Raw genomic sequence first — 22,854 nt, 5'->3', positions numbered from 1 at the left:
AACTTGCTGAGGGTGCACTCAATCCCACTGTCCAAGTCACTGGCAAAGATGTTGAACAGCACCGGTCCCGATACCGACCCCTGCAGAACACTGCTCATCACTCGTGTACACTTGGACATTGAGCTCTTGAGTGCAACCATCCAGCCCCAATGTTCCATTCCTCAAATCCATGCCTCTCCAGTTTAGAGACAAGGATGTTGCATGAGACAGTGTGAAATGTTTTGTACAAGTCCAGGTAGATGATGTATATGCTCTTCTCTTATCCACCAGCACCATAACCCCATTGTAGAAGGCCACCAAATTTGTCCAGCATGATTTGCCCTTAGTGAAGCAATGTTGGCTGTCACCCATCACCTCCTTATTTTCCATGTGCCTTAGCATAGTTTCTTTTATTCCTGATCCATAAGCTTTCGGTTGGCTCCTCATCCATTCCCACGTGGAGCTCTATGGACTACAGCTGGTCATTGACATAGAGGGCAATACCCCCTCCTCATCTCCCCTGCCTGTCTATCCTGAAGAACCTGTATCCTTCCATTCCAACACCCCAGTTATAGGAACCATGCCAGGTCTCCACCATGCTAGTAAGATCACAGCCCTGCAAGTGTGTGCACATTTCTAATTCCTCTTGTTTATTCCCCATGCTATGTGCATTTGCATAGAGGCATTAATGCTGGGCCCCCAGTAAAGCTGCCTTACAGGCTGGATTGTCTGAATTCTTTTGTGCTGCTCTTCAGGTGCCCTCCTGCTGACCCGTGATCCCTCTCCTGGCTCTGGGCATCTGTTGCTGGCATCTATTCTACCATCAAAGTGGTAGGAATGGGATGGATTGAGGTTCCCCTCTCCTGGCAACTTTAGTTTAAAGCCCTCTTCATCAGCTTGGCAAGCTTATGACTGAAGATGCTTTTCCTCTTCTCTGACAGATGGATCCCATCAGCATGCATGTCTTCCTTCTGAGCAATAGTTAGCCCTTTTTGCAAAAAAGTATTTGGCTTGCATTGATCTGGTTGATCTGTGTATTTTTTGTTAGTCCTAAATTAATAGTGGCTTTGCTTGTACGTAAGAGAGAGTCAAAAGGGAATGTTTGTAAAACCAGTGGTTGGAGAAGTCCAGTCTTAGGATGCTAGAAAATGCTTTTGCTGTGCTGCCTTTTCAGTCATTTGGGAACCCTTTCTTCATTTGTATCACCTCTGATGAGTAGGTGTCTTGCATCTGTGGCACTTCCAGTGCAAGTTATAAAAGATATAAAAGAAATAAGGTATAAAAGAAATTTTGATTTGGACAGTCTGCTGATATCAGTGCTGGATAAAGGTATTTTTGACAGTAGAAATCCCTAGTGTGCATAGTAGTAGTATGCCTGTAGCAGTGGGAGGGATGACTTAATGGCTGGCCTGTGTCCTGTTAGTAGCCTGTGTTTGATTCTGTGCCTTCATTTAGGCTTCTGTTAGGAACTTGAGCAAAACACTTGAGATGTGGGCAGCTACTCAGTGGCCTGTGCTACTGTCTGCAAGTAGATCAGTAGGTGATAATAGATAGTTTGATCTCTCCCTCCTGCTCTTGAGACAAAGATCAGCCTGAAGAAAGAAACAATGTTGTGTGACCATTTGGTTCGTTCAACAGTTTTAGCCCTTTAATGATAATCTTCAAAGAAAGGTATTAATAGCTACCAGGCAAAAGGTTGGTTGTGTTCCCCCCCCCTTATTTATCCCCTGCCAATATTTGTACTAGTGAAACTGCCAGCACTTACTATTACTTAAAGTATCTTAATACTTGCTTATTTTAAAATAAAGCTATTGGGAACACTGGTGCTGAAGTAGGGAGCATTCTGCCTTTTGCTCTAAAACTTCTGAAGCAGGATTCTGGTTTGTGGACCAGGCTATACCCTAGAACTGCTACCTGTGGGATTGTGAGAAATCTGAGTTCACTGCAGTGCATCTGTATTAGGGGTTTGGTCCTTGATATTTGCTTTCTAGTAGCTTGTGCTCCTATTCTTGTTCTCTAACAGTTTTTATCTTACTGTGTTGGGTTGTTATGATATGTCTTCAGCCCCAGAAGGAAGAAGCATTGCAAATAACAATTTCAGGCCAAGAGTTAAGGCAAATATGTTATTGTATATGTTATTTGTTACTAAATATGATCAGAAAAATCATAAATCAATGGGCCTCATTCTGCTTTTGGAGCACAGTTATATATTTGGTTGATAATTTATTCACATAACTTCTTTAGGACTGTTCTGGGGCTCTTAGAATAAGAGCAGTTGCAAAAGTAATTAGGAGTTTGTTCTAGTAGTATTAACATGCTGCAACATGATGGAATTATGGTCTGCTTTAAACCACTGTATCAGAAATGTCTGGCATTCCTGTAGGGCTTGCAAAATCCAACAGTAGCCAGAAAAGGCATAATTCGACTTGCTGGACAGACATTGCTGTGTTGTATTTGACTCTTATTGAGCTTTGTAATTAAAAAAATATAAATTGATTAACAATTAACTGCGACAGTGAAGTAAGTTTCTATAGCAACAGGGCAATGCAGTGTACAATTATTCAGAGTGCTTTTCTGCAACACGCAACTTACGAGCAGTGAATTTACACTGTTGGACTAAAACATTGTTTTGTTATAGCAATGGATAATCCTGAGCTCTTTTGTTGCTGCCTTTTTTTTTTATTTTACCTCCTAAAGAAATAATTTTTATGTGCTGAAAAGAAGATGGGGCAAACTTTCAAAGATAAATACCGGTGTGTAGACTGGTGGAAACTCAACCTACTACTTGTCTGTATTTTGTTTAGTATAATGAAGCTATACTGGTTATATTGTATTTATATGAATTTATACTTCTACCTGTTGACAAGTCTACATGAAACTGAACTTGCTCTAATTTCATAATAATGATCATACAGTAGGTTGCAAATTTCAAGTAAATCAGTTTAGTTTAGTCCTAATGCTGATTACCTGAATCAGTTGGGCTTTTGGCTATTTGTTCTTTGTAGGTTTGAAGTCTCTATTTTGTTTGTTTCGATACTTTTGAATACCCTTAAAAAGAGGAATGTTCTACTTAAAGCTTCCCTGTTAAAATTGGAAAAGATTAGGATATTGTCAAAGGATGGCAGGTGTTGGGGTTTTTTGCCAGGAAACACACTTGTAAAGCCAACTCTTGAGTGTTACTGTATTTTGATGATCTTAAAGTTAGAAGAAATGAAGTTTGAACAACTTCAGTGATTAAGCTACAGCAGCCTTAGTCTTTCAAGAGGGAACTTAATTTTGTGTGATATATTTTAAGGATACTTAGGATGTCTGATCACCAAAAGAAAAAAAAAAACCTCAAAAGCTGCAGTTCTGTCTCTGGCAAGTTGTGTATAAAGTCAGCCTCAATGGATGCTTCGATGGGTTTGCATGTATTGTTAAAGTGAATTGTTCTGCTATGTATAAAACCATAGCTATGTTTTGGAGAAGAAAAAAGTAAGATTCAAAGCTAAAGTGAAAGTAATGGCTTTGGAGGTTTGACTGCCTGTAACACTAGTCCAACAGGTCAGGTAACTTTTGTGTGTGCATGGCGAGGAAGTGAGCAACTTGGAGATGATGCTATCATTCAGTCATGCAATGTTTCTAGTTTGTTCCATGTTTTGGGGGTCATCGAAAAGCAGTCTGTGAGCTCTCATTTAAATGAGTGTCATCTTTAACAGGTATAATTTTCAAATCAGTTTTGCTTTCAGAGCTGAGTCAATTTAGACAGTTTCCCAGTGAAAGTAACTTACTAAGTGCTTAATAAGTATCCCAGCTGAGCCTGTGAACGGAATGAGAACAGTTGCTGAATTGTGCCAGAACGTGTGGTTTTATTTGGAAGCCATTTGATACCTCTTTTCCTTATTTGAATTTGTTTCTTACATGTAGTATATGTATCTTACCTTTGTTCAGCTCATCTGAATCATGCCTCATTCAGCATTTAACAACAGGTGAGAAAGGACTGATTAGAAGTGTAGGCAACAGTGTGACTAGACTGGAGGAGTGGGAGGAAATGAAAGGATCCACTGGAGGATAAGGAATAAGGAAGAGATCAGAAAGGTAGCTATTACTTTTTTACTTCAAAGCTATGAATCTGTTATAACTTATAGATTGTAACTATTAAGAAAGGAGTTACAGTTAACTAAGCATAAATCTTAAGTGAACGTTGCAGAACTTAATTACAAAGTGTAGTTAAGGAAAGCAGTAATTGTTATGGTACACTTAATTTTTTCAGTTCCTCAAAAGTGAAGAGACTAAAATGTGCACTTGAGTGCATTCCAATCTTTACAAAAGAGGATATATTCTTTGCATGTGGCAGTCTGTAAGTAGTATTGCAGCATTAACTTCGTTCAATGTCTGTGAATATTTGGTATGCTCTCTGCTATTCTGAAATCAGTTCCATATTCCTAATAGTCAAAACTTCTGCTAAAACCCCTTTGACTGCTGGTGACTCCAGTGACAAGCAGGTATTTTCTTAAGGCATACCCTTGATTGTATTTAGGTAGAGAAAAACGTGCAAGAGTGCTCCTCGACACACACCCACTACCACAACAACAAACCCAGCCCCCAAATCCAAAACCCTGAGAATTCTTGACTGCTTCATGTTGCTTTCAGTTTTAGCTTTTGAAATTCTGAGGTAGTAGAGTTATGCGTTTTCTGTTTTGCTTTAAGTAAAACATTGTTTCCCTGCAGTGGGAAGACGTTAATGTATAACGGGCATTATATACACAGCTTTATTTGAAGTTCAGGTGCTCAGCATTTCTAGTGTAACACTCTGGTCGTAAGGGAGAACTTAAGTTCATGTCCTTGTATGAACTAGCAATTTTAGATTGGTATAGCAGATGTTTTGACTGAAGGAGTTCTGGAACATTAAACTCATTCTGCTCTGAAATAGGGAGAGAATTAAAATGCTTAGTTTTTGATATCTTTTTACATATTTTATTGATTACTGGGACTGTGACAACTGTTGAGTACTCGAGACTCTCAAGTTGAGGTCTACTAGAAGTGGTTTTGGAAACAGTACTTTAATTGGTGACATTGGGACAAAGAAGTAAGCACATGTACTTGGTGGCAAAATTCTCTTAAAGTTGAGAGGCATCACTGTTTTGTAATCAGAGTATGGCTTCTATAGGTACGTAGCAAATAAAAGACAGACCAGGGTCAATGTGGGCCCTATCCGGAAGCTATCAGGAGAACTGGCTACCCTAGATTTGGAGAAGGCTGAGGTTCTTAATGACTTCTTTGCCTCAGTCTTCACTAGCAAATGCTCTGACCACACCGCCCAAGTCGTCTTGGAAAGCAGATGCAGGGACTGTGAGAATTAAGACCTTAGGCCCACTGTAGGAGAGGATCAGGTTCGAGACCATCTTAAGAACCTGAACATGCACAAGTCCATGGGACCTGATGAAATCCATCCACGGGTCCTGAAGGAGCTGGCGAATGAAGTTGCTAAGCCACTGTCCGTCATATTTAAAAATCACGGCAGTCAGGTGAAGTTCCTGATGACTGGAAGAAGGGTAATATAACCCCCATTGTCAAGAAGGGGAAGGTGGAAGACCCGGGGAACTACAGACCAGTCAGCCTCACCTCTGTGCCTGGCAAAATCTTGGAGCAGATTCTCCTGGAAAACATGCTAAGGCACATGAAAAACAATGAGGTGGTTGGTGACAGCCAGCATGGTTTCACTAAGGGGAAATCCTGCCTGACCCATTTGGTGGCCTTCTGTGATGGGGCTACAGAACTGATGGACAGCGGCAGAGCAGTTGACGTCATCTACCTGGACTTGTGCAAAGCGTTCGACGCTGTCCCGCACGACATCCTTGTCTCTAAATTGGAGAGACGTCAATTTGATAGATGGACCACTCAGTGGATAAAGAACTGGCTGGCTGGATGCACGCAAAGAGTTGTGGTCAATGGCTCAATGTCCAGTTGGAAAACAGTAACGAGTGGTGTCCCTCAGGGATCGGTGTTGGGATCTGTCTTGTTCAACATCTTTGTCAGCAACATGGACAGCGGGGTTGAGCATGCCCTCAGCAAGTTTGCTGATGACACCAAGCTGTGTGGTTCGGTTGATAGGCTGGAGGGAAGGGATGCCATCCAGAGGGACCTGGACACGCTTGTGAGGTGGGCTGATGCCAACTGCATGAAGTTTAACCAAGCCAAGTGCAAGGTCCTACACCTGGGTCAGGGCAATGCCAGGCACAGCTACAGGCTGGGTGGAGAAGAGCTTCAGAGCAGCCCTGCAGAGAAGGCCTTGGGGGTGTTGGTTGATGAGAAACTTAACATGAGCTGGCTTCAGTGTGTGCTTGCAGCCCAGAAACCAGCTGTATCAAAAGAAGCGTGACCAGCAGGTTGAAGGAGGTGATCCTGCCCCTCTATTCTGCTCTCGTGAGACCTCACTTGGAGTATTGTGTACAGTTCTGGTGTCCTCAACATAAAAAGGACATGGAGCTGTTGGAGCGAGTCCAGAGAAGGGCCACGAGGATGATAAGGGGGCTGGAGCACCTCCCGTATGAAGACAGGCTGAGAAAGTTGGGGCTGTTCAGCCTGGAGAAGAGAAAGCTGCGTGGAGACCTCATAGCAGCCTTCCAGTATCTGAAGGGGATCTATAAGGATGCTGGGGAGGGACTCTTTATTAGGGACTGTAGTGATAGGACAACGGGTAATGGGTTCAAACTTAAACAGGGGAAGTTCAGGTTAGATATAAGGAAGAAGTTCTTTACAGTGAGGGTGGTGAAGCACTAGAATGGGTTGCCCAGGGAGGTTGTGGATGCTCCATCCCTGGCCATGTTCAAGGCCAGGTTGGACAGAGCCTTGGGCGACATGGCTTAGTGTGAGGTGTCCCTGCCCATGGCAGGGGGGTTGGAACTAGGTGATCTTAAGGTCCTTTCTGACCCTAACTATTCTATGATTCTATTCTATGATTATGATTTTGTAAGAAGAAAGAAGCTGATAGAACAGTAAGTGAAGTTAAAATTTATTAAAAAAAGAAAAAAACACCAAAAAAACAAAACATAGGGAATTTTTCCTTCAGCCAGAAAACTTTGAAAAGATGATAACCAGAGTGTAATGTTGATTACAAGATGAGACAGCTTGTGATACAGCTGTTGAAAGCAGGAGGAGATAAATGCAATTCAAAGATACATCAAATGAGGTTTACCAATAGAAATAAGGAAGCATCTTTAGTGCCATTGTACAAGGCATTGAAAAGACTGCTTTAATATTGTATGAAATTCTGATTGCTTGTGTTGATGAAGGTGATTTTCAACTCCTGCTACTAGGAGAAGATGGTGTCTAATGTAAAACTGGAGAAAGAAGAGTGTGATTTTAGTTAGCTGAGCAAAGCAATCAATATTTCTTAAAGCTATAAACGGAAGAAGAGAAGAAAGACGGGAGAGAATAAGGAATACAAAACCTTCCTTAGGTGTATGAGACATTGCCAGGTCTCACACAAATCCCAATCATGCAAAATTTACTATTCAGAAGAGTCCTGCTCTTTGACCCGCCCTGCTGTAAGCTATCACTGATTGTTGAACTGCGTAATGAAAATACTGTGATGTGATAGGCTGCAGACTCTATGGGAAATACAGAATAGATTTTTTAAGAGGAGGCAGAATGTTTCATCCAGAAGCTTCTTAAGAGCTCAGCCGGATGAGCAAAATGCAGAAAATGTATTTGTAGCTTTAGCAATCCAACTATCTGTGGGGTACCCACTGAGGCTGTCTTACTTGCTTTTAGATCCAGGAGAGTAAATGAACTATAAGATACTGGAGGAGCTGTGTAGACAGTGAAGCCCAATGAAAGGGTGAAGGTACAGCTGACTTTGTAGATATCATGGAAAGAACATGCTATGTTTTATAGTAACACTATCTCAATAGTTTTAAAGGGAAGCTTTAAGGGGGTCTATTTTGTGATTTGGGTACTCTTTAAGATGGTTCTCTATTGTAAGTTTGCATTTATATAGCAGGTCAGAACTATTTCATCCTGTCTTGAACCATGAGCAGAGTAAAGGATGAGAGATTTTCTTGAATAGTAACATGGGGTGATAGTGAGTGCATTGATTTACTGTAAAGAGGTGACCAGCTAGCCCTTACTTGTTTTGTATTTATTTGTTTGGGGGGTTTTAATCTTTTTTATTTTAACTATATGGGTTAGTGAGACTGAAAAAACTAAGCAGTGAGCCTTTTTTTTTTTGTTTGTTTGTTTCAGGTTTTCCTAATCTGTTTTTTACTTACTTTTTAATAAAATTTTAATATGTTGAGGTATGTTTTCTGGGAATCGGAAAAGATTCCGTTCACTTAAATCGGGTGTTTTCTTATTCGTGATTCTGTGTTTAAGATAAGTGTTTGAAGAAAGATCTTCCTTCAAAATGGAAACGAAGAGAAGCTAGCAACTGTGGCTTGGCTTTGCCCTGCTAATGTTAATCCTAGAACTTCAAGTTGTTAGCCAGTTACCTGGCCCTTCTTGCAACAGAGCAGTTTTCCACCAGAGTGTAACCTTTAATGTGTGGAAACTCTTTCTCATTCAAATGTATTCTTGAAACAGATGTTTCCTTTCTGACATAAATGTAAAGTCTTGACTCAGAGAAGATAGTGTCAAATAGAGGCTCTGCTGTTCCAGTGTAGCTCCTTATATATTGAATATACCCTGTTCCTCAAACCTGAGTGCATTCTTTCTATTTCATACTTATGCAATGAAGTTTCCCCATTGTTCTCCTGTGTTAAACAACAGCAAAGCAGGTTTGCAATAGTCAGTAAAGTGATTCCTCCAGTATGAGAATTGCTCACTTTGCTCTTTGGAATGCATTAGAATGTTAATATATCTTGGGCAATATACAACACTAAACAGTTAAACAGAATTTCAAGTAGAGGCTCAGGCTGCTTGGTTACCATGGCAAACACAGTAGGAAATTCATGCCAAAGTTTGGAAACTAAGATACACAAAAGAAACTTGTAAACTGAAATAATTGCTTTGGAGGGTAAATGTAGTTGTTTATATATTTTTTTTTTTCTGAGTCTGCTTTCTAAATAATACTGCTTTAAAATCCTATTTTATCAGGCAAATCTTAATTGCCAGATACAAGTTTCACACAAAGCAGACAATATTCATAAGCAGGGAAGAGTGACATTCATTGGTGGCTTGCCCTCTTAACTGTAAGGGTGTTGAGTGGATAGAATAGCCTCTTGGAGACAGATAAATTACTTGATTACAGTACTTAAGGTTGTCATATTTTTCAATGTGCCATGTCTTGTTTAACAGATATGACCATGGTAGTATTTCTCTATATAATGATTTGTGTGTTAGTGATTATATGTGTGTTAGATCATATATAGGATCTGTATATATTTACTGATTTGTCTGTGTTCATGATTATGTATATTACATTTTTTAATGATTTATGTATGTTAAAGATCTTGCAGTATTTAATTCACTTTCCTGCAGTTGTTGGTCTCAAGGCTGCTAACTGTAACAAAGATCTGTATGTTGATATATTAATGGGGTGGTTTCCGGTTCGATAGGTTCCCTGTTTAATTAGCTGTCTTTGAACTGCCTATGAACACAGTATTTCATATTGCAGTCACGTCAGTATATTTGGCAATGTATACATGATACTGCATGTGACTGCTGTACAGTTTTCCATAGGTGTGTTCTCATGCAAATCATGCAGTTATTTTTCTCTTTCTGAATGTAAATTAGGATGTATATTTACATGCATCTCTTCAAAAAATCTATCTGCTCCCAAAGGGGAAGCTGTTACATAGAAAGGCCAGTCTGTGGCTTGAGAGAGATACTACTAAAAACTTCCTGAAGATTGAGGCTGGAGTTGGAGTTGGTCATTGAGATTGTGTGCACCTAGCCTAACATGTGACTCGACCTCATCACTTTATGCATTGCATAATCTGGATTAGGGATTATATTAGATAGTTGGAGGCTAAGAGAAATCAGTTTAGGTTATAATTGAGAAACTGATTAATTTACCTCTGCCTTTATAGCACATGGTGTCTTGAGAAGGAAGGCAGGCTTGGTGTTGTGATAAGTAGGAAGTGGTAATGTTGGAGGTGATGGAAAGTGTAATGTTGGAGGTGATGGAATGAACAGTTTAGTATTAGGCTGAAATGGTGTTCAGGACTTCCCATGAGTTTTAAGTGTAAAGAGGCTGAGCTGCAGACAAATAGTAACTGTTATACTGAATGACAGGTTAGTCTGTGTTTTTTGCTGACCTCTTTAAGAAGGATTTACTGATCACTTTATAATTAAAACAAAAGTAGAATGTGAAAAAATCTGGAAGATTATACTAGGGCATAACTCAAATGAAAGTAAGAACTTGGAGGACCCGGGAAGAGATGAACTATGCCAACCTTTAGCAGCAGTAAATAAAACTTTGAATAGCTTTCATCCCACTAAGTTTAACATATGGTAACTTACAGTTCTGTGCTAGATCCGTAACACCAAGAGAAGAAATAAAGCAAAAAGTGGCAGAAATTGAAGGTGGACTAATTTGACTCTCTAACTGACAAGAGGCAACTGTAATAAACTTGGGAGATGCAGTAAGGTTAGGTGACTGAGCAGGAATGTTTGTTCCCACTAAGCTTTTGGTGGCACATACTGGAGGAAAAAACTTGAGACAGTTTGAAAGCATTACACAAAAAGAAGAGGGAATTGCTATAGATAACTGTTAGTTGATCAGCACTCAATTCCTAATTTTTCTTTATTGTAAGAAATGGAATGAGGAAGAATATTAGAAACAAGAGCGCAGTAAATCATATTGCATTGTATAAATCAGTAGATCCATCTATAAATGTTCATCCAGGTCTTAAAAAAAAAAAAGTATTATTACAAAAATGTTCAGAGAAATGGTGAAAATTGTATTAGCTGAAAACTTCTGTGGAAATACTGAGACGGATGGAACTGCTTATTCTAGTAAGCATTATAAGTGCTGCGTATGTAAGGAAAGCTAGACATCATTGACTCTTCCTGGGAACAAGAAGATATTCAGTAAAATCAGAGGGGAACAAAATTCAGAACTGATACTTTTTGCACATATTTAATTTTATCAGGATGTCTTGCTTTGATCATTTAAGTAAATAATGAACAGAAAGTGGGTGTTAAAACAAAATATGGAAATATTCACAATTCCATGCAGTAATTAATGCAAAGAAATCCTGTAAAAGGTTATAAAACTTCTTTACTTGCAATTTTGTCATGGTTTAAGCCCAGATGGTAGCTCACTCTTCCCCTTCATCCCCCACCCTGCTCCCGGGGGGATGGGGAGGAGAATAGAAAGAATGTAAATCCCACAGGTTGAGATAAGAGCAGTCCAGTGACTAAGGTATAATATAAAACTACTACTACCACCACCAATAGTAATAATTATAAGGGAAATAACAAGGGGAGAGAATATAAAACTAAGGGGGGGGGGAAAGGGAAAAACAGTACACACAAGTGATGCACAATACAATTGCTCACCACCCACCGACTGATACCCAGCCTGACCCGAGCAGTGATCTGGGCCTTCTGGGTAACTCCCCCCAGTTTATATACTGGGCATGACGTGCTGTGCTATGGAATACCCCTTTGGCTAGTTTGGGTCAGGTGTCCTGGCTCTGCTTCCTCCCAGCTTCTTGTGCCCCTCCTCACTGGCAGAGAATGAGACTGAAAAGTCCTTGATCGGAGTAAGCATTACTTAGCAACAACTAAAAACATCAGTGTGTTACCAGCATTGTTCTCAGACTAAAGTAGAAAACGCAGCACTGCACCAGCTACTAAGAAGGAGAAAAATAACTGTTACAGCTGAACCCAGGACAAATTTATATGCCTTTCTGAAAGAAATTTAGGATGGACAACAATCCATTAATGCAGCTAACTTTGTGAATTTACTTTTGGAACTTATTTCTGCCTACTGTTGAATAAATGGTATTGAAGTACAAAGTCTTGGATTGTGGTCCAGTTCTGCAGTCCATGGTTATGAAATATGTATGTGCCATGACCTGTTAAATCCGTGTCTTAATTTTTAAGCCAGGAAGGGAGATGCTGGTATAAAAATGTGACCCGTCACCCATGGTTTATTAATATCCCTGAGATCATTGTTTTGAACTTAAAACTGCACAGTGAGATCTCTTTCTTACATATATCCTTAAAAAGAGCTGAGTAGGGGGAGAAGAGGAGGAAGGTGTCTGCATTGCATGCAGAACATACGTGATTCTGAATAAGGTTTCTGTTGGAAAGGTTTTTATCCAGCAGGCTGAGCCACTGTTGAGCCAGAATTCTGTAGACCAGCCACTGGGAAGAGAAAATAATACTGATATCATGCTGCCTTTTCCTTTCTTCCTATTAAAAAAAAAAAAAAAGGCAACTAATTGCTTAAACCAAAATAGAACATCTAATTCAGTTCATGTCTGTTGGGAGCGTGTGATACAGTGCCTATATTCAGAGTTGTTTGAGTTTAAGCAGCCTGTTTACAGATTTAGTGTGGCCAAACGCCTAACACTGGAGTCAGAGTCTCAGGTTTTTATCTGAATTGATCATGTTATTAACTGTCACCCACAGTAAGGTGAACTTTGCAAGAGGAACTGTGGAATACTGCTTTTGCTAGCTGTTCTTCAGTGTGGGTTTCTGAGTGATTATTTAGCTGCTCAAGAGCAAGTTCAAGCTCTTGTGCTCTTTCTGTATCATAGTAAAGCAGTATTGTGTGAAGTGTGATTTAAAGGATTGGAGTGCTTCTAGGGAGGTAATGGACACATATTCTTCTACAGGTATAGTAAAAATTAACTTTGTTAAATATGTAGAAACAAACACCTTTTGAAAAGGTAAGTTACAATGTCATGTAATTTCCCTGAAGTTTTAATGATTTGATTATAGCACAGCTGAAGATGGCTTGAGTTACTTAGAGCGCTTCCAGTCTACTTCCTGGAGTCAGTAAGCTGTTTGGTTTCTTTTGGAGACGCTAAGCTCATAGACCTCTTCGGGCTGACCAGACTTGCTCTCGAGAGCTGTGCTGGAGGCTGTGGGCAGATCGTTAGAAAGAACAGTTTGGGTATGACCTGGGTCTTTGAACAGCACTGTCACACTTACATGGTTTGGCCTTCTACTCAAAAGGAGTAGTGTCACTATGGGTGTAATTTACCAAATGAGTAATATGTTGAATTGAAAATGCTTTAAGTTTCTAAAGGAACAATTTCAGTGCTTGAGACCTCTGTTGGGTTGTGACAGATGGAGGCAGCAGCAGTGTGCTCTGCTCAGAAGACAGAGGAGGTTTTTGTTGGTTTTTTTTAAGTTGAGGGGTTCAAAACCTTGTTTGACTTTCCCTCAATATCCCTGCCCTACAGTAGTTCAAATGTGTTAACATTCCTGGCCTACTTTAATTATATATAATTCCTGGGCCTTTTGCCCAGTCTTATAGGGAAACAAAGGGTGAGTTGATTCTATATGCACCTGTGAAGTGAATGGGGATTTGAAACAAGGATTTTTCTTTTTTTGGGAGTCTGCTATTCTGGGTTTCTGAACTCTTAAAAAAAAAAAAAAAAAAGAGTCTACTTTTTCTAGGGCTGTTGGTAGACCGGGGCTTTCATGTTAGATAACTTCCAATAGGATATGCTGATCTATACTGTAAACTGGCAAGTATTTTGGTTTATAGTGTATAAACAGATTTATAACACTGTTATACTAAGTCATAAATCAAACAGTCCTTTACATGGGGTCTTTGCGGTGTTCACATCCACTTTTTTGGTTTTGCCAATTATGTCACTATTGCTTCAGTGAATATCACATAGATTAATTTTAAACCAGTGGATGCTCTTTGCTCTGAGTGCTTAGAATAATTTTTCTGGAAACAGAATATGATTAGTTTGTTGGATGCATCAGAAATCTAAGCTGATCTTTGCCTAAATGTGGATTTATGTCCTGTTTGGACTAGAGCTTTTACCTTAATGTATGTGGTCGTAGTTGTCTCCTGTATGAATAAATGCTGAAATCTTGTTCAGTAACGCTTAATCCCTTTCAAGAGTCATGTATGCCTTCTATGGCCCCGAGTGGAAGTTAAATCTAGAAGGGAGAAGCATATCAAGTAGCTTCCTAAATTTACAGGCAGCTTTGTACAAAGCTGATCTTTAAGACTTTGTTATGGATGAATTGTGTGGAACACTTGAAAAAATTAGGTTAAATAAAATTACTTGGTGTCCCTGTTTTTACTAACAGAGCAGTTCTTACACAGTATCCTAGAAACTCTTTGTCACATGCCTTAAGTGTTCCTGTTCAGCATTTAATCAAGTGCTTTGTAACTTATAAAAAACCTTCTGCAAAGATACAGGAACCCATTTATGAGCAACAGTGTTTGTTGTTCAGGAGATTAAATGTTCTGTTGAGTGGAAATAAATCTTGAAATGTTTTTGTCGGGAGCGGGTATACATGCAAATTATTTTAAACTTTAAGTGAGATTATTAAAAATATTTATGTATTAGAAAAATAGAAGATACGCCACCTGTGCCAAATTAATAATGATCACGTCTCAAAGATGGCATCTTAAGACAGAAATAAAAATGGCACAAATTGGCAGCTACACTTTCTGGAGGCTTTCTAGAGAAAGCAAGCTAAAGCCTTTGAGGCTGTATGTTAGAAGTAGCAGATCTTGTTTTCCTGCCTGCTAATTGTTCTGTCTTAATTTTGTAGTTTTTAATTTTCAAAGTTCATGTTGTTCTGTGCAGCTTTCATCCCTTACTCATAGGTTCTCTTGCCTTCAATTGGTGAGGAATAAGGGAAAGTGAATGTATGTACTCATTTACAGTGTTGGTTCGTACTTGCCCTTATGTTAATTGGCAGCAAATCCGGCACTGGTTGTGCTGTTGTGAGTGTTAAGCTGCTGGTGCCTTAATTCATAGAGTTGAAAGATTAGCCAAATTTTAGAAGCAAAACTAAAAATAATTTTCTTGAGGTTAACAAATGTGGCCAATCTAAAGCAATTGCATTGAATGCAGCGTTACCAAATAAAGACCTAAACCTTCCTTGGCATTAATGGCTTTGTAGGGCTTAGGAGGCACTCAAAACTAGTCTCTATGTACACAGAGAACACCTATTACGCAACCGTTAAAGCTAAGCACATCATTCAGGTATGGAAAAAGCAGCTCTTACTTAACAAACTATCCTGAAAGAAACCTATTGCAGCTATGTGTAAATAGAGCAACTTTACAAATGGTGATTGTCTGCTGGCTTTTTCTAGAACCCTACAGAGAATTTATACTTTACTTTACAAGTGTTCCCTGAAGCTTTCAGACTAGTTTATAAGCTTTCTGGGGGCTTTTGAAGTCGCCCTGAATGTGTGTTCACTTGTACACTACCTGAAAGGTTTCGTGCTATTGAATCTGAGGAGACTCTGGGATCAATACGAGTTCTTGCCAGACTTTAAACTTTCTACCGAGAAAGCTAAGGTCATTAGCCAGCAGTTTGTCAGCCGCCATGCAGTTATATTTGTAGGAGCCAGCTTATTGCAGATTGGCTCTGGCACTGTGAACTGCAGTGAAGAGTGTTTTATTAGGGCTTTGTCGTTGCAGGAAGCATTGCCTGGACTTTCTGTTGTGTGTCTCATATAAATTAAGCAGAATTTTTTGCTCTACATCAGCATTCTTCATAGGGAAAGACACCTAACTTGTTTCTGTAGTTTTCTTCCTGTATAAAGTTCCTTTTAAACATAAGCCAGATCTGTTAAGTAAGCTGGGAGTGGCCATGTTGCTGTTGTTTTAGTTGATTCTAAGTTTAGGATCTCAGGGTTACTCAGGCAGGAAGGGACCTCTGAGTCCCTAGTCTAACCTCTTGCCAAAAGTAGGGTCAGACCAGCTTGAAGCAATAGTGAAGGAGCTGCAGATGATTCTATTGCTAATGTTAAGTGAGCTTTATTGTATGTTTTGTATTAAAAAAATCTGGAAATCTACTCCTTTGATAATAGAGGTATTTCCAGTGTGAATATCGAAGCTGGTATTTGTGGCAGAAATACTTGCGTACAGAAACAATAGAGCCCACCAGAAAATTCTGCAAAAGTGCCTGGCATAACTCTGCTTTCTTGCCATATTCCTCAGCTTTCTCTGACCTTCAGCTAGCTCTGCTGTAAGGAAAAGAAGACCAGCGCAGACATGGAGGAAGAATACACAAGCTGTAAGGGGCCTTCTGGTTTAGTTTTCCCTGTCCTTGCTAATGCAGTGAGCAAGTCTATCCTGGAAGACTGCCCTGTTCATGATCGGATACTCAGCAAGATGCAGCAGCAGGGGTTACCTTGCCTCTTTTGTCCAGCTAGGTTTTAAAGAGCATCTGTGAAGTTCAGTAAAGTTCACTCAGAAATCAGCTCTTAGTGTTATTACTCATGTTACTTGTATAGCATTATAACAAGCACAGCTTTCTCAAATTGTTCTGTTTATAGGCCAGGGACCATTAAATCCCTGGGCAGCAAGATATTGAAGAGAGATCAAGCTACGAGTAATCACTTGTGAATTCCAAGCTCCAGAAATGCTGAGGAAATTGTTTTCAAAAGTGCAGTGTCTTGGTTCTTTGTGTCTTCTCTTTTTATTTTGCAGTAGAGCTTTACATACATAGCCAGTAATCTGCTGTTTAAGATCAATTAATTCTCTGGACAAGAGAGATTTTCTTAAGAGGATTTTCAGAAGTAAAATTTTTATTGAATGTTTGTCCTCACTTCTAGGCTTAAAGACCTAATATTCTGTCTCAGTCTCACAGCTATGGCCCACTGAAAGCCAGTCTCCTGGCAAATGGGGTACTAAATACTATTAAGTATCTAAAGGAAGCATTTTGATGACTACAGTTGAAATTGTCTGAGATAAATTACTGTTTTCCTTTTCTGATCTCAAATGTTTTGTAGCTTGGAAGGAAATGTAGCATGTATGATGCATTTCATTGAACTAAAATTTGCGGAAAGGTGCAAATTAAGTTAGGAAAGAAGAGGTACAGGAAGAAATCACGTCTGTCAAGGAGCATGTTCAAATGCTGACTTTGAAATAACATGATTCACTTTGGGAAATCTTAGTATGAAAGCTCTAAGTCTCGGATCAATAGTACATAAAAAGAATGAATCTTGGACAGATACTAATCTGGCTTTGACCTTAGAATTACATACAGCTATGGAACAAAGGTTGTTGATGCCCATCCTAATCAGACATTTCAAACATCAGCATCTGAAAACTTAAATGATTTGCTTCAGACTTATGTAACTTCCCCCCCCCATTTTCTTCCTAGTGTTTAGGTACTTAAAGCTGTGTATATTGGGTTTTTGTGGCAAGGCTTTGGTGGCGGGGGGGGCTACAAGGTGGCTTCAGTGAGAAACTGCCAGAAGCTTCCCCTATGTCTGTAGAGCCAGTGCCAGCAGCTCCAAGATGGAGCTGCCACTGGTCAAAGCCAAGCCCATCGGCAGTGGTGGTATCACCTCTGGGATAACAGAATTAAGAAGTGGGAAAAAGTTACTGTGCAGGAGCAATTGCAGCTGGAGCAGAGATTGCTCTGCAAACCATAGTGAAGACCATGGTGGGGTGGGCTGCCCCCCTGCAGCCCACAGAGGGCTATGGTGGAGCTGATATCCACCTGCAGCCCATGGAGGGCTTGAGGTGGATATCCCCCCAGCAGGGGGGATGCCTGAAGAAGGCTGTGACCCTGTGGGAACCCCATGCTGGAGCAGGCTTCTGGAGGACCTCTGGCTCTGTGAAGAGAGGAGTCCATGCTAGAGCAGGTTTGCTGGCAGGACTTGTGACCCCGTGGGGGACCCACACTGGAGCAGTCTGTTCCTGAAGGACTGCACCCTGTGGAAGGGACTCATGCTGGAGAAGTTCATGGAGAACTGTCTCCTGTGGAATGGACCCCACACTGGAGCAGGGCAAGAATGTGGGGAGTCCTCCCGCTGAGGAGGAAGGAGCGACAGGGGCAACTTGTGATGAACTGACTGCAACCCCCATTCCTCATCCACCTGCACTGCTGTGGGGGAGAAGGCAGAGAAAATCTGGAGTAAACATAAACCCAGGAAGAAGGGAAGGGTGAAGGGAAGATTTTTTTGAAGATTTGGCTTTATTTCTCATTATCCTACTCTGATTTGATTGGTAATAAGTTCAACTAGTTTCCCCAAGTCAAGTCTGTTTTGCCTGTGATGGTTAATTGTTGAGCGATCTCTCTCTGTCCTTATCTTGACCCATGAGCCTTTTGTAATATTCTCTCTCCCCTGTCCAGCTGAGGGCAGTAATAGGGTAGCTCTGGTGGGCACCTGCTGTCAAGCCAGGGTCAAGCTACCACACTATGGTTAAGATGTTCTATTTGACTGCCTTTCTGCTGGAAGTCATGAATTCAGGGTGAACGTGCAACTGCTGGACTGTTAGTTCTTTGGGGTTTGTTTTTTTTTCCAGAGTGGGGCTAATCTTGCTAAAAGAGTGTGCTCTGAGAGTTAACTAAATGACACTAGGAAGTCCTCAAAAGAGTTACATGGTTCACATTTTATTTCTAGAGTATGAATTTATCACAAAGAACTTAAGGGCAAAGTTGGTCAGTTCTTCTGTAAGTAAGCGTAGGCTTCTCTGGAGAGTTTTAATCTGTTCAAAGGCAGGGCTCAGAAGCTGCTGATGCCCAGGGTACACAAATTTGTTCAGCTGTATCACTGACTAGACAGGTGTTGTGTGAAATTTCTCATGTTCTTGTTGCCTGATAATTGCTATTCCTTGTTGCTTTGCCCAAGGGGTACATGAAACACCACTGTATGTTGGAAAGAACAGACTTCTGATGCAGGTATCAGTTGGCCAGGGTGCTAATACCAGAGTCTTGATTAGCTAAGATGCAGTTCAGTGGCTTCAGATTTTTATTCAAAGGGAGGCTGGCATTTATTCTTAGCCTTGCATTAGATGCCCCAACCTTCTTTCATTTGTGATTACAAATTGTTGCTCTCATCATGAATCATCCACAATGGAGTAAGTTTCTCAAACTGGACAGGCTGGAATAGTGCTGAGTGCTTTTCAGAAGAAAATCTTAAAGGAACTTAGGAAGTATGCAGATAGCTTGCTCCCAGCTCAAGTGGAGGTGAGAATACCTGATCTTGTGTTTTTAACCTCCATGTTCAGTAACAATCCCAAGATCTTTCTGTTCTCTTTCAAAGTACATCATTCTTCTGAGAGGGGGATAGCTTGCATCACCTTGTTCAGTGGGTAGTGTCATATCCTAGGATTTGGCAGTTACGGACTCGGATCTCATGTAAAAGCTCTTTGCTGAGAATTGGATCTTCCACAAAATAGCTATAGCAAATGGATTTAGTGGTGAGCTAGTGAAATGCTGAGTCCCAGGCATGGCTGGATTTTGAGTAGCGCTTTTCTTGTTATTAACAAAATCCAATAACAACATTCTGCTGTGCAGAAATAAAGAAAATGTCTCGTAGATTTTATGCTCACTGAGCCTACCCTGTCTTTCAATTAAGAGATACCAAGACCAATAGAGTACTTCTGCATTTGGAGATTTGACTTGTCTCCATGAGGCAACTGTATTTTAACTGAAAACACTAGCTGCATGTAAATAAAAGGCGGAGCATCCCTGTCAGTAGAAGCCTGGTTAATTCTGGGTTGAATTAGTTTATTTTTACTCCGTTTAAGTTCAGACAGATTGTCACTGCCATCTGGTTCCCAGAGAACAGCTATAACAAGCATGGTGAAGTCTGTGCTTAGATTTAATTTATCAGAATTTCATGTCTTGCTAGATCTGTTATCACACAATTTCAGAAGACTGGGAACTTCAGTCACACCAAATTTGTCGGACAACAAAAACAAAAGCTAGTGATATAAAACCTCAACCAGACAAAAGAGCAAGGTATAGTTCCAGTCTGAAAATAGCCACCTATTGATTCTTTGCTGCTGAAAAGGATAGTGAGGATTCAGAAGGAGAAACACCTGGGAGTATTCATGGCCTGGGAATAGCCAGTTTTCTGCTGGCTGGGAGAATCTGTGGTTCTCCGATTGTTCAGTATGATTCAGGCTGAGGTCTGTTTACTTTAAAAGGGGTCTTCCTTCTTAGGCATTGGGTCCTGCTGGAGCCTTTGTCCAGAGGACACAACCTTTGAGTCTCATAGGTTAACCTTGTTAACTTTGCATTTCTTTTGTATGTTTCTGTAGAATGGTCTCCAGATAGAGACACTACCTCAATTTTGAGAGTTAGCTCTAGATATAATTTATTTTGTAATGATGCAGGACAAGGGAATCTTGCACAATATAAGAGGTAACTGTGTTGCCTCTAGGATTTGATCTTTCAGATTCAAATTACAGATTTACATCTGTATGTTCGTGTTCCTCGGTGGTCATGCATCTTATCCTGTGATCTCCCAGTAGAGCTAGTATTCTATTTAAGTTCTCCTTGAAGAGGTATTGCTAATATTCTTTTCTAGCTTATAATGGATATCTGGGCTCTGGAGAATAACTTTAATCTGCTGACTTTAGAAGCTGGGATACATCATCTCATTTTGGAGTTTTCAACCACAAGGCCATATACTTGATTAAGCTGGTTTATAATAAAAGCTGCAAAACAGAAGTGCGGCTTTAATACTGTTGTGTATATATGCTTATTATGAGTATACTGTGGTTAAATTTAGTTTGGAAATGGCTCACATGACACGATTCACTGTGTAGCTAGGTATGATTTTTCCATGTTCATTGGTTGAGTTTGTGTAGTTCCATGCACACCAAGGATTTGCTGCACTTAGACCTTACCCTCGAGGGTTTAATACACTGTAAGTTTCTTTTATGTGAAGCTTGTCCTCTTCCTCAAAGAAGTTTTATTTTGTATATTGCTGGCCCGATTTCCTCTGACTAAAAATACTGAAAAAGTATATGTCAGAATCAAGAGTCCCAAATCACAGCTGCATCACAGGTCTGGAATATTGTTGAGTATCTGCAGCTTTCTAATTACAGACTCTGAACCTAGTAAATAGGGATTAAAAAAAAAAAGTTGAACCTGATGTATGATCTTGCATATGAAATGTGTGGAGTTTAATCTCTGGATGATGAAAGGTTAGGTTGTCTGTTCAGAAGTGATACGGGGCTAAACATGGGTGACACAACTGAAAAGGCATTTTAAATTGCTTTTCTGTTTCTTTTGATTCTTCTGACACTTTAGTGCCAGGTCTTCAGTTGTTTATATTGAAGTTCCTCAGTTTTGTTAGCACTTATTTTGTCTTATTTTAGCTCTATATTTGAAGTCTATATTCAGTGTCAGAAGCACAATTACTTTGTAGCTTAATGGCTTAAAACGTGTTTTATAATCACAGCATCAGCATCTTGAGTCAGTGTTCCCAGCAAAATGCTCTCCTAGGAGCTAGTTGATATTTTTTAATTGAGACAAATATCGTATGTTTGCCTGTTATAAAAGGATAGACTTACAGTACAAGAATCGGGTGATTGAAAATATGCTGTTCTTAATCCAAAATTGGTTGTACTCAATATTGAGAAAGCTGCTACTAGGAAAGTAGAAGATAACTTGCCTCTGTGATGGAATGCCTCTTCTGGCAGGAGAAGCCTTCTGGGAATATATTGGTCTTGAGGACTCACTGCAGCCTTTGTGTTGCTGAATGGTTGTCAGTGGTTTGTGACAACCTGCAAAGGCTAGGGGCAGGTATAGTGTTTAGCAAAATTGAAAAACACAGGTATCGCATTATATGAAAAGATAGACCTTTTGACAATATCTTGGGATGTCTTCTTCTAAAAGTAGGATTTTGTGACTGCATAAATTGTTGCTTAGTGTAAACCTTATTTGCAAGTAGAACTGGTTATATGCATGCATTGTGATAAACTGTCTTAATTCTGTTTGCTTTCTTTACAGGCTGCGGACTTGAGTAAACCAATAGACAAAAGGATATACAAAGGAACACAACCTACATGCCATGACTTCAATCACTTAACAGCCACAGCAGAAAGTGTGTCTCTTCTAGTGGGCTTCTCTGCAGGCCAGGTCCAACTTATAGACCCTATTAAAAAAGAAACTAGCAAATTATTTAATGAGGAAGTAAGTAGAAATCTTAACATTGTTGCATGCAATGTGTTTGTGGTATCAAAGATCCTAGATTCTCAAAGTTCTGTAGGTGGCTCTCTTCGCCTATATAGCTTGTCGTTCAGTCACCACCTTTGTTTTTCAGCTATTTCATTGGCTTGGAATAGCTACACAAAAACATTATTCATGAAGAAATCTTTTGGGGGTTAAGATTAAAAATTAGGACTTTCTAGTTTGGGTAATACTGTAACTAGTGTTAATTACAGTTAACTGAGGAGAAAAAAGGTCTGCAAATCTCAATGTTGCTGTGTGTGCTCTGCAGTCAGCTGTTTCTGAGGCATCGGGTTCTGAATGAAGAAGAGAACATTTATCTCCTATTTAATATTCTGGTCAAAATATTAAATAAGGTAAAAGTACCTATTTTTATGGGTAGGATGTTACAGCAGAAACTGTCTGTATCAAGGATTCCTATAGGCTTGCTTGGGCAAGACTAAGGTATCAAGCTGAATGCTGCATAGAAAAAGTTGAAGGCTTGTGAGGTTTTAGCCGTGTGATGTTCCTGAAAGAAACTCTCCATCTACTTTTTCTGCTGTGTGATAAGAAAAGATAGAAGGGAGTACTGTGGGGGACTAATGCCTACTTACTGGGCCACTGGCTGCCATTATCTGGTAGTACTCGCATTCTTAGAAGAGTAAACGTGTGGATGTGAACAAGGAAAGAAATCTGGTAACTGGTACAACTTTTGACAGTACGTTGTGCAGAGGATAGCAATAAGAATTTGGAATTTGGGTAGGTTGGGGGAGATGATTGTTTTTTCGGGGTGTGCATTTTTTTTCCTCCCTTTTGTGTTTTAATCCAGCTGCA

At 40.0% G+C, this 22,854-nt stretch overlaps 1 protein-coding gene across 11 annotated transcripts in view; it reads left to right on the top strand.

Annotated features, from left to right (window-relative positions):
* WDR20 (WD repeat domain 20) overlaps positions 1-22,854 on the top strand; it is a 54,216-nt gene that overhangs the window by 10,252 nt on the left and 21,110 nt on the right. For 9 of the 11 annotated variants that reach the window (XM_030485042.1, XM_030485037.1, XM_030485046.1 and 6 more), the window contains one exon: positions 21,823-22,005. The exons of 1 other annotated variant lie outside the window; for it this stretch is intronic. Coding sequence is in view for 9 of the 10 variants with exons in the window: in XM_030485037.1 (XP_030340897.1) it covers positions 21,823-22,005 (183 nt within the window). In the remaining variant the exon portion in view is untranslated. Of the gene's footprint in view, positions 1-20,801; positions 21,612-21,822; positions 22,006-22,854 lie in introns of those variants that run through there. One more of the 11 variants, XM_030485040.1, reaches the window with a different exon arrangement.

The sequence above is a fragment of the Strigops habroptila genome, chromosome 4 (genome assembly GCF_004027225.2).
Source record: "Strigops habroptila isolate Jane chromosome 4, bStrHab1.2.pri, whole genome shotgun sequence".
Classification (NCBI taxonomy): Eukaryota; Metazoa; Chordata; class Aves; order Psittaciformes; family Psittacidae; genus Strigops; species Strigops habroptila.
The sequence above is the reverse complement of the archived record's forward strand: the minus strand, read 5'-3'. Positions and strand labels throughout refer to the sequence as shown.